The sequence below is a fragment of the Choloepus didactylus genome, chromosome 1 (assembly GCF_015220235.1).
Source record: "Choloepus didactylus isolate mChoDid1 chromosome 1, mChoDid1.pri, whole genome shotgun sequence".
Taxonomy (NCBI): Eukaryota; Metazoa; Chordata; class Mammalia; order Pilosa; family Megalonychidae; genus Choloepus; species Choloepus didactylus.
In genome coordinates, this window is record NC_051307.1 from 185447134 (window position 1) to 185462877 (window position 15744).

General features: G+C 39.8%; 1 protein-coding gene and 1 pseudogene across 2 annotated transcripts in view; both read right to left on the reverse strand.

Moving 5' to 3' along the window:
- The window catches only part of SUSD5 (sushi domain containing 5), a 99723-nt gene extending 84625 nt beyond the window's left edge, over positions 1 to 15098 (reverse strand). For both annotated transcript variants that reach the window (XM_037828594.1, XM_037828587.1), the window contains exons 1-2: positions 14867 to 15098; positions 3634 to 3811 (exon numbers count right to left, since the gene is read on the reverse strand). In XM_037828594.1, coding sequence (XP_037684522.1) covers positions 3634 to 3811; positions 14867 to 14978 — 290 coding nt within the window. In that variant the 5' untranslated portion in view covers positions 14979 to 15098. The remainder of the gene's footprint in view (positions 1 to 3633; positions 3812 to 14866) is intronic.
- On the reverse strand, positions 11779 to 14851 carry LOC119510107 (annotated as a pseudogene).
- Positions 15099 to 15744: the final 646 nt, after the last annotated feature.

Consider the following 15744-nt stretch of genomic DNA (forward strand, 5'->3'; position numbering starts at 1 on the left):
AATTTTATTGTAGGTATTTTCTTGCTTCACATGTGATAGACAACCATTTTGCCCTTCTCTCAGTAATAACCCAACACTGTTTCAACTACTCATGGGACTTTTCCTTTCTTAGATTCCTTAAAGCATTCTGCTGTTGTTTTGCAAGAAAATACAAAATTGCAATCATTCTTCGATGATAACCATTTATTTCACTAGTATCGAATTCTTGCCTCACTCTTTTGTTTACAAGCTTTTCTATAAACATAATAACTTTGTTTAAATGCTAAATCATGGTGTGACCTTTTTGAAGACATTTTAAACATCAATTAAACTGAACAGGTGTAGGAACAAGAAGACATGGAACTCACCTACAAGGGTAGTGACTGCCACGCTCAGCTGCTGTAAGCCTCCACTGACATAAGAGACGTTAAATTGCAAATAAAAGGCACATCTTAGAGTTAACCTATAGCAGCAGTACTAATATTAAACAAGTATTTAGTGCCTACTCTGCCATGCACTGTTTTAGACATTCTTACACATATTTACTCTCTTAATCCTCATGACAATTCTATTAGCTAAATATTGTCATCCCATTTTTGGAAATGAAGATCCATTTGGCTTTTTAAAAAGATTCATTCATTAAGTTATTACTTTCATTTACTATATTTTTCATTTCTAGAGTTTCCATTTGGATATTTTTAATAGTTTCCAGTCCAGTACCAAAATTCTCCTTCTTGTCTTTTATATCTCTGAACATTGTAAGTATAGTTATTTTAAAGTCTACATCTACAATGCCAACATCTGGAGTTTTATGGGTCTATTTCTAGTGACTACTATTTCTGATGATTTTTCTTCTTGTTTTCTTGTCTTCACATGTGACTGATTGTTTTATATTGTGTGACAGATCCTATGTTTGCAAAAATGTTTACTGATTTTGTAGGATAGTAATTCTTCCTTTAGAGAGGATTTGTATTCAATTCTGTTGGCCATCTGGAGCACTGGAACTCCAGTATCACCTCAACCTAAATTTATGGCTTTAGAGGATTTGAAGCTATTCTGCAGCTCCAATGAAGGCCTATGTACTTCTTAAAGTTTACTCATTCCTGGAGTACAACCCTATAAGGTCTCAATCCAAAGGAACAGAACTCACCAGCCTATTCCTAAAAAGAACCTGAATTCAAAGCTCCATCTCCCTCATCCCATGAATCTATCAAAATTGTACTCAGCTTTTAAGCCACTCTTTACGGAATCTGCAAAAGCTCCCAGGAGACACGTGGCTGCAGGCTCTGGCCTCACCACTCCAGCCCTCCATCTTCCTCTGCTTTTATGTGTATACTCAGTATATATTTATGGAGATACAGATCAGATCTGTATATGTCTACCATGCCATGAATTGCAAGATGCACCATGCATTTAATAATTGACTTTTGGACAGGAGTTTGTGGAGGAAAGACACAGTGAAATGGACACATTAATTGTCAGATACTTCCTGGTTCCCAAAACATTAAAATGGGAAACTCAAAAAAATTATTTTTAAAATGTCATGTAGTAAATATAACAAATAAATATGTTTGCTTTATAAGGAAATATCAGCTCAGCATTTAGAGGTCCATTAATTTGTCTTAACACCTACAGCAAACCCAGAGAAGAGAGTGCTTCAGTGACACAGCCCTGACTTGCAATGCTGGGCAGACCTAAGCCCTAGCTCTAAGCTGGCTTTTCAGAGTCTCTGAACACCTGGTTATCTGATGAAATTACAGTAACAGAGTCATGAAAACTATTCCTGCTTGACTACATTATGGAAATGTGAATGCCTGGGACATATTTTGTCTATTTAGGAGCATGGATATAAAATGTAAGCAGAGAAGACCACCGTTCCAGAGTCAACGGAAAGCTTTCGATGTAGTCTTGGTTGTCTTTCTCTTTATTCAATTGCTGTTTCACCTTTGCCACATTTTAGAGATGTGAGTCAGCATGGTTGTGTGTGTTCTCCACAGCGACCTGCTGGCCAGACTCTTCAGAGTCAGGATCATCATCAGCCAATAGTTCTTGGAGCCTGTTTTCTCTTTCATATTTCTCTGCCATGAGGAAGAAAGAGCAATGGAGCCTACCTTCTCTGAATCTGTCTAAAGAAGCAAGTACCAGCACCATTAGGAAGTGTTGCTCCTAGCTGATCATAACAATTCTTTCTTCACAAGGATTCTGTGGGTCAGCACTCAGTTCAGGAAGAGTGGGTATGACTTGTCTCAGCCGTATTGTCTGAGGTCTCTCTCTTGGGAAGACTCACAGGCTCGGGGTAACCCTATAGCCAGGGGCTAGATCACCAAGAGGCATCTTCACTCAGATTTCTGGCGATTAATGCTGGCCATTGGGTAGGAGTTCAGCTGGGCTGTCAGTGGAAGCACCTACACAAGGCCTTTTCAGGTGGCTGGGCTTCCTCACAGCATAGCCATCCCAGGAGAGTCAGACTTCTCACATGGCATCTCAAAACTACAAAAATGAGTGGCCCCACAGATGCAGGCAGAAACTGCACAGATTTTTCCTGACCTAATCCAGAAGTCACATAGCCTCACTTCTGCTGTATTCTACTGGTCAAAGTAATAGCATGTTCCAGTTTGCAAAAGCTGCCAGAATGCAATATACCAGAAATGGATTGGCTTTTACAATGGGGGTTTATTAGTTCACAAATTTACAGTTCTAAGGCCATGAAAATGTCCTAATTAAGCCATCAACAGGACAATACCTTCTCTGAAGAAAGGGTAATGGCATCTGGGTTTCCTCTGTCACATGGGAAGGTACATGGCCAGAGTCTACTGGTCCTCTGCTGGGTTTAGCTTCTGGTTTCTATGGCTTTCTCCAAAATGTCTCTGGGCTTCTGTCTGAGCTTCTCTTGTGGGTCCTTCTTGCTTCTCCCAGGGCAAATTCTAGATTTCCTGTTCTAGCTTCTCTGAGCATTCTCCAAAATGTTTCTGCCTTTTATCCTTTTATCCCAGCAAGGGGATTAAGACACACCTTGAATGGGCGGGGTCACATCTCCATGGAAACAATCCAATCAAAAGGTTCCACCCACAATAGGTCTGCCCCCACAAGATTGGATTAAAAGAAAATAGTCTTTTCTGGGGTACATAACAGATCCAAACCAGTACACATGCTCTCTGTGATTGAAGGGGAGGGAACACAGACCCCATCTCTCAGTGGGAGTAGTGTCAAAGAAATTGTGGACATATTTTAAAACCTCCATATCACCTTCCTATAAATTCATATGCAGATACATATCTACATAGAAAAAGAATATATACCAAACAGTTAAGAGTCACTACTTCTGAGTTCGAGAAGAAAGAAACTCACTTTGTATTTTACACACATCAGTATTATTTGAAATTTTACAAGCATGTATTATTTTTGCAGCTTAAGAAGAAAATTTAAAATAAAAAAGTCAGAGGAAAAAAAATTGCAACAAAACTCCAGAAAAATGTTTTTCTTTTTTATGAGAACACAAAACAAGACTTTAAAGAAATCCTGGAAGCCATGGCCCACTGCATTTTGCCTACCCTGGCGCCTCAATGGAACAATTTTGAGCCCCCATATGAGTCTTGGTGGGGAAGTAAGAGTGAGTTGGAAAGAAGCAGCTTCCCCCAGGCTTGCCTGACTTACCCAAGGGTGCCATCTGCCAGCCAGCCTGTGGTGCAAACTGCGAAGGCGCAATCCTGGACTATCCTCCGCAGCTCGTCTGCAGATACCAGGTGAGCACCCCTGCTCCTGCAGGAGAGCCGAGCTGCCTCCAGCTCCAGGCCCTGAGAGCCATTCTGAGACTCCAGCACAAAGAGCTTCCCTGTTCGGGGACAAACACAAACACAGGCTGATGGCAGGATCCATGAGAATTTAATCTCAGCAAACTCATTTGGTGGACAGATGCCTGTCAGAACTGTAGCTTCCTACTTGCCTGAAGACCCAAGTGCAGGAACTAGTCCATTGCACATCATCCCTGGGAGCAGCTGATGACAATTACACTGGTGTTTTAATCCATTATGAGTGTGTGTGTGCTTGTCTTCGTTAACAACAAAAATTTAACCCTCTACTCTCACATGCTTATCTGGGTAAGCCCTTCACATATTCCTTTTAAAAAAGTGTTTTACAAATACTGTGTGGCAAGGCTCAGTGCCCTAGGTTCCCCTGATTTGGGTCACTTGCTGTCTAAGGCACTAATTTAGTCCTTAGCTCTGCCTTCTTCTGCCTCCTCCAGCTCTGTAGTGACCCCATGAAGAGCAGGTTGCTTTCCTTCTCCATCCCATTACCTTAAGGCATTAGCAGAGCCCTTCCCACATGGAACTGGTTTATGTTTGCAGCCCTTATCCCTTAATGGACTAGAGAGCAGTGACCTTGTCTGGTGCACATTGGATTCCTGCAATATATCAATTTATGGGCATGTAGTGGGCCTCAAAGAATGTGGGATAGATGGATGGAATGGGGACACAAATGCATGCAGAAGTAGAAGCCCAGGATAAAAGCAAAAGTACTTTAGGCAAGCAAACCTCAATGTAAGAGGGAGCACTGTGGTCCAGAGGAAACTCCTGCATGGGTGAAGCAATGCCTTGGGTGGCTCAGAAAGTTTAAGGAAAAAACTTTCTTTTTAAAGGGAGAAAAAACCCATTAGAATGAAACACTCTACTTTGATTTGTTAGAAAAATTTTCATAACCTAATTTTTTGTTAGAGTAAGATGCTTAACTCATCTATTGTGAAATTATTGTAATACATATAATCTCCCGGCCCCAGAACCAAAAGTTATAATGAAAATATAAAAATTAAAAAAAAAAATAAACATATCTGTAGGAGACTGGCACCACTTAAATTTGGTGTCACTCTGCAGTACACAACCCGAGCCACCTCTACTTGGTGGAGAAGTAAGCATGCACCCTAAGACGTTTTTGTTTGGGCATTGGTCTATCTGGAAGAAACAGTTATGAAATTAAACTTTCATGTTTTGAGGGACAAGGTTTTGTTGACCGAGCCTCTGATCAAGGGGGATAAAAGTGAAACCCCAGACCCACACGTGGTAAGGAATTTGATAGAACACTCCTCCCCAATCCACACACACACAAATACATAAAGCTGCAACTCTGAAAAGTTAGACCCTCAGGGTAAGAGTGAAAAAGGATAAACAATTCCTCTTCACCTCATCCTCAAGTAACTGACAGAAGAATTGTCTTGGTGCTAGGAACCCCAATGCCAATCTTCACTGACTGAGAATTACAGTCCAAAAAGTAGATTTCTACAACAGCTCAAGCCATGGATTTAGCTTAAAGCGGCCTCAGACTGACAGGAGTTACAGGAAAAAATGTAAATCCTTGCTGGAGAAAAATACCTTCATCTTAGGCTGAGGGAGCCCATACAAATACTTCTACAAAGGCCATGGCCACCATAGTCAGCTATAACTAAGTGTACAAGGAGAGAAGGTATCAAGAGTGAGAGGCAACAGGTGTAACTAGCAGCAGAACCTGATTCTCAAAATAAGTCCGGTACTGGTATCATTAGACACAGATCATAAAACAGTGACTACTATATTTAAAGGAATAAAAGACAAGTTTGAAAGTATCTGCACGAAAACAGGAAACTATAAAAAGCGGTTTAGCTGATTTGAAAAAGAACTAAGTAGAATTTCTAGAAATCGAAACACAATGATAACATTAAAACACAATGGACAAACGAGAAAAAGAAAAAACAAACAAAAACTCACAATGGACATTTTTGGCTGTATATCAGATACAGGCGAATGTAGAACTTAAGTTTGAAAAAGAAATCAGAATAAATTGTCCAAAATGTAGCAAAGAGACAAAAAAGATGGAAAAGATTAAGAGAAAAAGAGATATGGAGGAAAGAATAAGGAAAAACATACACTTTAGTATTCCTGAAGAAGAGGAGAGAAAGAATAGGGTGGAAGTGATATCTGAAGCCCAAATGCCTGAGAATTTTGTAGAAAGACGTGTCGTTCTTTCACGTAATTAGCCACAGATGCAGTCAACTGACTGATGATTTAATAAACCAGCCTTCTGGTTTATTAACCAGCCACAAATTTTGTTGCTTAGATGTGGCCTCTCTCTCTCTAAATCCACTGCCCTCTCCACTATGTGGGACATGACTCCCAGGGGTGTAAATCTCCCTGGCAATGTGGGACATGACTCCCAGGGATGAGCCTGAACCCGGCAACATGGGATTGAGAAAATCTTCTTGACCAAAAGGGGGAAGCAAAATGAAACAAAATAAAGTTTCAGTGGCTGAGAGACTTCAAATGGAATCAAGAGGTCACTCTGGAGGGTATTCTTAGGAACTACATAGATATCCCTTTTTAGTCTTTAGTGTATTGGAATAGCTAGAAGGAAATATCTGAAACAGTAACCTTGATTCTTGAAGACAATTATATAACTATGTAGCTTACATGGTGTGACTTTGGGATTGTGAAAACCTTGTGGCTCACACTCCTTTTATCCAATGTTTCGACAGACGAGTAGAAAAATGGGGGCAAAAATTAAACGAAAAATAGGGGTGGGATGGGGGGATGGAATGTTTTGGCTGTACTTTTATATTTTTACTTTTATTCTTATTTTTATCTTTTTTTGAAGTGATGAAAATGTTTAGAAATTGATTGTGGTGATGAATGCACAACTATATGATGGTACTGTACAATTGATTTTACACTGTGGATGATTGTATGGTATCTTAGTATATCTCAATAAAACTGAATTTTAGAAAAATGGACAAAGCATCTGAATAGACATTTCTTTAAAGAAGACATGCAAATTGCCAATAGGTGCATGAAGAGATGCTCAACATCATTAGTCATTAGAAAAATGCAAATCAAAACCACAATAACAATGATAAATAGGTTGTGGAGAAACTAGAATTCTCCTACACTGCTGTGGGAACATAAATTGATGCAACTACTTCAGAAAACAGCCTTGCAGTTCCTCAAAAAGTTAAAAACACAGTGTTACATGCAACCCAGCAATTCCACTCCTACATATATATACCTAAGAGAACTGAAAACATGTTTACATAAAAACTTGTATATGAATGTTCATAGAAGCATTATTTGTAATAGACATAAAGCGCAAACAAACCAAATGTCCATCAACTGATGAATGGATAAACAAAATGTGGTATATTCATATAATGGAATATTATTCATCAATAAAAAGAAATGAAGTACTGGTATAAGCTATAACATGGATGAATCTTGAGAACATACTAAGTGAAAGAAGCTAATCACAAAAGCTCACATTTGGTATGTTTCCATTTATAGGCAATATCCAAAATAGACAAATCCATAGAGACAGAAAGTAAATTAAGTGATTTCCTAGGGTTGATGGAATTAGGGAGAAATAGAGAGTGACTGCTAATAGGTATGGGGTTTCCTTTTGGGGAGATGAAAATGCCCTAATATTGTTTGTAGTGATGGTTGCCCAAGTGCGAATATACTACAAACCGGTGAATTGTATGGGATGCGAATTATATCTCAATAAAACTCTTATTCATAAATGGGCATTGCTAGAGAAAAAGAGAGTCCCTTAGGACTATGAAAGAATTATTTTATCAGTAAGATAAAAGAATTTTAAATGCTATTAAATAAATTGAAACCTTAGATTCTGCAAAGGCAATATTAACAAAACTACACACAGAAATACCAAAATCCTCAATCATGGAAAATTTCAACCACCATCCTCCTCAGTAACTGATAAAACAGAAAAAAAAAATAAAAAGTTATAGAACAAATTAACACACTTGAGGAAAGGGCATATGTAGAGTACTATGTGCCAGACTGTAGGACACACATTCATTTTAGGTACTGTGCTGGTTTGAATGTATTATGTCCCCCAAACGCCATTATTTTTGATGTAATCTTGTGGGGGCAGACCTATCAGTGTTGATTAGATTGTAATTCTTTGAGTGTTTCCATGGAATGTGCCCCACCCAACTGTGGGTGATGACTCTGATGAGATAATTTCCATGGAGGTGTGGCCCCACCCATTCAGTGCGGGCCTTGACCAGTGGAGCCATATAAATGGGCTGACAAACAGAAGGAACTCAGTGCAGCTGAGAGTGAACTTTTGAAGAGGAGCTACAGCCAAGAGGGACACTTTGAAGATAGCACAGGAGCTGCAGATGACAGACAGTTTGAACATGGCCGTTGAAAGCAGACTCTTGTTCCAGAGAAGCTAAGAGAGGACAAATACCCCAAGTGCAACTAAGAGTGACATTTTTGAGGAACTGCAGCCTAGAGAGGAATGTCCTGGGAGAAAGCCATTTGGAAACCAGAACTTTGGAGCAGACGCCAGTCACGTGCCTTTCCAGCTAACAGAGGTTTTCCAGACACCATTGGCCATCCTCCAGTGAAGGTACCCAATTGCCGACATGTTACCTTGGACACTTTATGGTCTTAAGACTGTAACTGTGTAACCAAATAAACCCCCTTTTATAAAAGCCAGTCCATCTCTGGTGTTTTGCATTCTGACAGCATTAGCAAACTAGAATAGCTACATATAGAACACATGTAATATCGATCAAATACTGAGCAACATGGAAAATCTAAAAAAAAGTCACAGGAACAAAACCATACAGAGTATGATTTGTGGGCCACAGTACAAACAAGCTAAAATCACTTACTTATCAAACACTTACATAGTACTTATTATGGGCCAGATATTGTTCTGAATTTAGATGTTCTAAATTGCTTTAGAAATATACACTAATTTAATCCTTCTAACAACTCTGTGATGTAGGTGTTATCATTGTCCCCATTTTTTAGTTAAGGTTTACTATTAATAACTTGTCTAAAATCACAAAGCTGGGATAAAAAACAAGGCAGTTTGGCTTCCTGGGTCGTGATCCTAACCACTGTGTTAAATTGCCTTTCAATAACAAAATAATAACTAGGAAAATTCCCTTGTACAAGGAAATTATGAAATATACTTCTAAACAACCATATGTTCAAAGAAGAAACCACAATGGGAATAAAACATTTTTTTATGTAAGTGACAAAATTTGTGGAGAAACTAAAGCAGTATTAAAGGGAAATTTATAGCGTCAAATACTCATCTTAAGAAGAAAAATACTTGAAATCAATGATCTAAGTTTCCACATTAAAAACCTAGAAAAAAGAACATAAAATTAAACCCAAGAAAGTAAGAAAGAAGGAAATAAAGACAGAGCAGAAATCAATGAAATGGAAAAAGATGTACAATAGAGAAAATGAACAAAGCCAAAAGTTGCTTCTTTGAAAAGAATAATGAGATAAACCCCTAGCAAGATTAATCAAGAGAAAAAGACAAAACACAAATTACAAGTACCAAGAGTGTAGGTGGGGGGAACGAGAAGTTAATGCTTAATTGGTACAGAGTTTGTCTGGGGTGATAGAAAAGTTTTGGTAACAGATGGTGGCCATGGTAGCGCAACATCGCGAATATAATTATCACCACTGAATTATATATTTGAAAGTGGTTAAAATGGGAAATTTAAGTTGTTTACATGTAACCAGAATAGAAAATTTTAAACCATAGAACTGTACAACACAAAAAGTGCATGTAAACAATGGACTATAGATAATAGTATAATTTTAATAATAATAACATTGTTTCATCAATTGTAACAAAGATAACACACTAATGCAAAATGTTAATAGGGAAAACTGTGGGGCTGGTTGATATGGGAATATGGCAACTCTGTACTTTTTGTCTGATTTTTCTGTAAATCTACAATTCATTCAGTTAAAAAATAAATAATTTTTAAAATACTGATGCAGTTAGTGGGGAAAAAGAAACAAAAAACAGAACAAAACAAAAAAAAAAGAATATAAGGGGGCATCACCCAAATCCAATGGACAGTGAAAAGATAATAATAGATTAGTACATTACATATGCCAGTACTTTTGACAACTTAGATGAAATAGACAAATTTATTAAAAAACAAAAGCTAGGAAAACTGACACAAAAAGAAAAAGAAAATCTGAGTGTTCCTTTATCTGTTAAAGAAATTGAATCCATCATTTAAAAACTTCTTACAATAAAAACTCCAGGCACATAAGAGTCTCCCCCTCATGCCTCTTTGTTGCTCAGCTGTGGCCCTCTCTCTCTCTAACTGAGCTACCTTGGTAGGTGAACTCACTGCCCTCTCCACTACATGGGACCTGACTCCCAAGGGTGTAAATATCCCTGGCAATGCAGGATATGATTCCCGGGGATGAATCTGGACCCGGCATCGTGGGATTGAGAACATCTTCTTGACCAAAAGGGGGATGCGAAATGAAATGAAATAAGCTTCAGCGGCTGAGAGATTTCAAATGGAGTCGGGAGGTCACTCTGGTGGACATTCTTACACACTATATAGATAACGCCACTTGCATTTTAATGTATTGGAATAGTTAGAAGTAAATACCTGAAACTATCAAACTCCAACTCAGTAGTCTGGACTCCTGAAGACGATTGTACAACAATGTAGAGTACAAGGGGTGACAGTGTGATTGTGAAAACTTTGTGGCTCACACTCCCCTTATCAAGTGTATGGATGGATGAGTAGAAAAATGGGGACAAAAACTAAATGAAAAATAGGGTGGGATGGGGGGTTGATTTGGGTGTTTTTTTTAGCTTTTATTTTTTATTCTTATTTTGATTCTTTCTGATATAAGGAAAATGTTCAGAAATAGATTGTGGTGATGAATGCATAACTATATGATGGTACTGTGAACAGTTGATTGTACACCATGGATGATTGTATGGTATGTGAATATATTTCAATAAAACTGAATTTAATTTAAAAAAAAAAACTCTAGGCACAGATGGCATTACTAGGAAACAGTAAAAAACAAGCAAAAACCTCACCTTATAGGAACCCTTCAGAGAACAAAGGAGGGAATAACTTTCTAATTCATTTTAGAAGCCACCATAACCCTGGTACCGACACTTCATGAGAATATAACAAAAAATGAAAACTATAAGCCAAAATATTTCATGAACATAGACTCAAAAATCTTAAATCTGCTTCTATCACTCCAGGCTTGGTTCTAGGCCTTCTCTTCTCACCATAAAATCTTTCCCTAGGAATCCATTCACAACCATGGTTTCAAAGACCATCTTTACACAGATGACTCATGTTTTTCTTTTTAGCCCAGATTCCTTCCATTCATCCCTTACCACTTTGCACCCCCTCTCTCAAGTGGACAACTGAAATAGCATCCTATATGGTCTCTCTACATCCAACCTTGCCCCTGCCTCATCAATTTTTCCTACACTGCAATAAGGGTGATCTTCTCAAAATGCCAATCTCATCAGTCACTCTACTACTTGAAATTATTCAATGTCTTCTGTTCCTTTTTTGGATTAAGACAAAACTTGGCTCATGAAGACCCACATCACAAGCGCCCTACCAATTTCTCTAGCATCATCTCAAACCACATGCACCTTGCATTCTCAGCTCCAGCCATTTGGTGTGATATCACGTCCCATTTTCCCTGCCACCCACAGTTTCTTTGCACAGGCAGGACACTTTTCCACCTCCTCTTTGCCTAGTTAATTTCTGCTTGTCTTTCAAATCCTTCTGCACCAAGTCAAAATCTCCTTTTATATGCTCTCAGAGCACCTTCTATCTTTTAATCATATCACTTATCACGGTTGCAATTTCACATTTCATTCATATAGTTATTTGCTTAATGACTCCCCCATTGGACTTTTTTTTCAATGCATCTCTCTTCTTTATATTTCCAGGGTATATGCTAGCGAAAAGGCATAGAGCTCAAACTACAGTAGCAACAATCACCACCCGTCTTCACTTCTGTCAGAGCTCTCTTCACTCAGATCCTCACTGCTTTCCCCTTCACTCTTCACCATTACTCTCTTCTTCACTATCTTCATCATCTTCAGTAAGAAGAAAATTCCTTGGCCTCAGGACTTTCTGGTTCCTAGATTAGGATTTTGCCATTAACTCTAATGCGGCATGAGTATGCTCATAAGAATTATTGTTTTCATCATCTTCATCATTGGTATCATCTTCACCACCATTATCTGTTGATTCAGACAACTTATCACCAGTATCTGGAAGGCAATGTTCATTATTTTTCTCCTGCTTTTCAATGGTTGCCTCTTTGCCTGCTTCACCCAGACTTTCTTTTAATAGGGAAGATGACCATGCTTAGAATGCAGATTTGTTAATGTATCTGTATTTTCAATACTCTTCGAAGATTCTCTATTTTTAGAATTCTTTAAAGAGACTGTTTTTGATGGTCTTTGAAGAGACTTTCTTCTTTTCTGACAATGTCTTAGCTACATTTAGAGAGAGTTGGATTGTTGAGGTATGAAGTTTGCTCATCAGTCTTGGTCTTCATCCAAAGAGGCATTTATCTGACATTGCTTCATTTGGTTCAATCACCACTTTTTCCCTTGGATCAAACACTATCAATCTGTCATTCTGTCTATTTTTTGGCACCCAGAAAATGTAGTTCCCTCAGTTACTGTGAAACACCAAGAGTATCCCCCACCACCACCATGGATTTCAAGCTCCCTGATATTAAGCACTGTTTTCTCCTCACCATTCTATCCACAACAGCAAGGACAGTACCTGACACATGGGAGATACTCAGTAAATATTTTTGAATTAATGAATCTTTTCTTATAATCATAACCCAAACACAATTCATTTGCATTTGTTTAATGTGAAGGATTTTTAGTTTCAACAGTATTTAAAAGTACAGTTGCAGGTCTCCTTTATATATGAGATGCATGTCTAATTAGTCAAATGTAAACTAAATGTTTTTCACTTATACTTTTTCTCATTGACTTTTTTTTTTTAAATAATTTCTCTCCAATTCTACCTCTTCAAATATCTGCAACAAATCACAGTTTGGCTGAACATTTCTTTTTCCTCCTCCCATCACTGTAGTCCTTCTTCCCCCAAATCCACACAATTAAATAAAAGTGGGAAGTGGTATTATGCATGTATTTAGTAAAGAATCCCTTTATAATTTAGCTTGTAATTTCTTCAAAAGGTATATTATAAAATCTGGAGCTCAGCAAATGTAGTTTCTTAAAAGAAAGTGTACCTGTAGTTTTACATTGGAGAAGAAGAGAAAAGGAAAGGAAGAAGGGGGGAAAGGAGGCATTTCTGCCAAGAAGTAACAAGAAAACTCTGGTGCTGTCATTAACTTTCGCCTTGTCCAATGATATTTCTGCTTTCAACTTATGACCTGCCTCAAGTCAGATAGGTACAAAACATTGAGCCATGTCCATTTGGTGTTCCACTGAAGCAATTATATTGTGACGAAACACAAAAACTTCATGGATTGCATAGATATTTCTTTAAAAGAAATTGGTACAATGGTACACATCATTCAAAAGTTAACACAGCTCAAATCTATTCTACTTGCAGTCTTTAAAACTAGTTTAATTTTCATGATTTGGTGTCACAGAAGAAAATACTACAGTAAAGAATTAACTGTGGAATAACTGTTAATATGTACAGCATTTCTTTTTTGGAGTGATGGAAATGTTCTGGATTAGAATAGTGGTGATGGTTGCACAACACAGTGAATAGAACAAAAACCACTGAATTATACACTTTAAATTTAATAAAGTTATATACACAAAATTTTGTTATGTGAATTATATCTTAATTTAAAAACAATTAACAGTATTGACCAACAACCTTCAAAGTTATAACTGTTTTGTCTCTAACACTCTATCTGTGGATATGGAGAAATAAGAAGACAGTAATCCTTAATTGGGAGCAAAGAGTTCTTAGCAGGAATTTATGACAAAGAGCACTAAAAAGTCTAAAATTTTATCTGAAGTTCTTTTTCTGTTTTCTTCTTTCTGTAAAACAGCATGCATTTTTTTGTTTTTGTTTTTGTCCTGCTTCTTGTTTCATTCAACATTGTTTGCTAAATAGGAATGGCATTTGAAAATATATCATAACAAAGCATCCTAAATCAACTGAGGATTTTTCTCCTTCATCCATCTTATTTGTCCCAAGCTTGGATTTACTAGAAACCTCCCAGGGGTGTGAGAACTGCTGGCTTTTAAACTTGCTTCTTTCAGATATTCCTGCACCAAGTCAAGGAGATTTTGTTCCAAAGCCAAAACACAGTTGAATTAGATTTTCAAAACTGAACTGATGCAAGGCTCCAATCATGCTAATTTAAGGGAAGTATTAAATGCTGATTACATCTTCAGAAAAATAAAAATAAAAAGCAGACCAAATCGCAGAGACCCTGCGATAATCTGCCCCCTACCTATTTCTCTAGCCACATCACCCAGGACATCCCCACCTTGCACTCTTGGCCCCAGCCACTCTATCATATGTCCCATTTTTCCAGCCACCCACAGGGCCTTTGCACACGCTATTCACGCTAACCAGGACACTCTCTCCTCCCCCTTCGCCTTGTCGAGTCTCACACACCCTTCAAATCTTCCTGGACCAAGACAAAATTTCCAACCGAGTTTTCCAACCACAGACCTTGCCTTCTGGAGCGCATTTAGTAGACACTGAAAAATTGAGGGTGGGGAGTGGTGGAAAATTCCATCTATGCAGAAGAGGTTCTAGGGCACCCTAGACGTTATTTCATTTTAAAGAATTTTCATGGAGATCTTGGGAAAGCTAGCAGGATTGAAGGACCAACACACAGGCCTCCCTCCGTGGCGCGCCCGGCGGGAAAGGAGGGATCAGGGGCCCAAGAGGCATCTGGGTGCATGGGCAGGAGAACACTTGGCGGGCCATGAGAGAGATGCTGGGTCGCAGAAAAGCCGCTCGCCTCTTCCCTCCCGTCCGAGAGAGCAGCCCCAGCGAGCGTCGCCATCCGCTCCCGGACTCCCGCGTCAAGCCCAGCGGCCGCATTCCGTGAACACTCACCATCCGCCCGCACCAAGGGACGCGACAGACCAAGCAGGAGTAATGTCGCGGCCCAGACCCCCAACAGGCAGCTGCGCGCCTGGGCATGGGAGCTGGGTTCCTCGGCAGCCATGGTCCTTGGAGTCCTGGGGCGGGCGAGTTCGGGTGCTGGCTCAGGTTGCGCTCTGGGCTGCTCCAAGCTCTAACCAGGGTGCGACACCCGGCGAAGCGCGCTGCGCTCTTCTGGCGCGTCGCAGCCTTCAAGCCCGGAGCGCGGAAAGGGAGGAGCGTGGAGAGTCAGGGGAGGGTTCGCTGGGGCTGCCGAACTCTCCCGGGTGGGGTAGGTGGGGGGGGGGGGTGGTCTTCCCTGTGGCGCCGGGGAGGCGGCGGCAGCCGGGCTCCGCCTTCGCGCCGGGCACCTGGAGGCCTAGGTGCCAAAAGGGGCTGCGCTGAACCGCGCGCTCCGCGGGCGCCAGCACGGCGGAGGTTGAGCGCGCCGAGAGGCGGGGAGAGCAGAGAGGGGGCTGCAGGGATCCCCCGCCTGTCCGGGTGATCCACAGCAAAAGGGTGGCGCGGTCTGAGAAGCCGAGCAGCGTCCCCCCCCACACACAAACACACCCACCAACCACCCCTTCGAGAAGACTGTTAAGAAACGGGTGTCTAACTTTGCCCTCTGCCTCCTGACTTTCCAATTAGCGTCCTCCTATTTGTAGAGAGGAGGAAAATTTTTTTGAAAAAGAGGAAGAATCTAAATTGCCATTCTAAGGAGTGAATGACACGGAATAACGAGGCTCCTCTTCTCTAAAAGGAGGAATCAGAATCTCATGCCTTTCGAGGTGAAGGAGCCCTGATTTGGGAAGTGAGTGATGGTGACGTCTCCACCAGCGCTCTTGATGTTC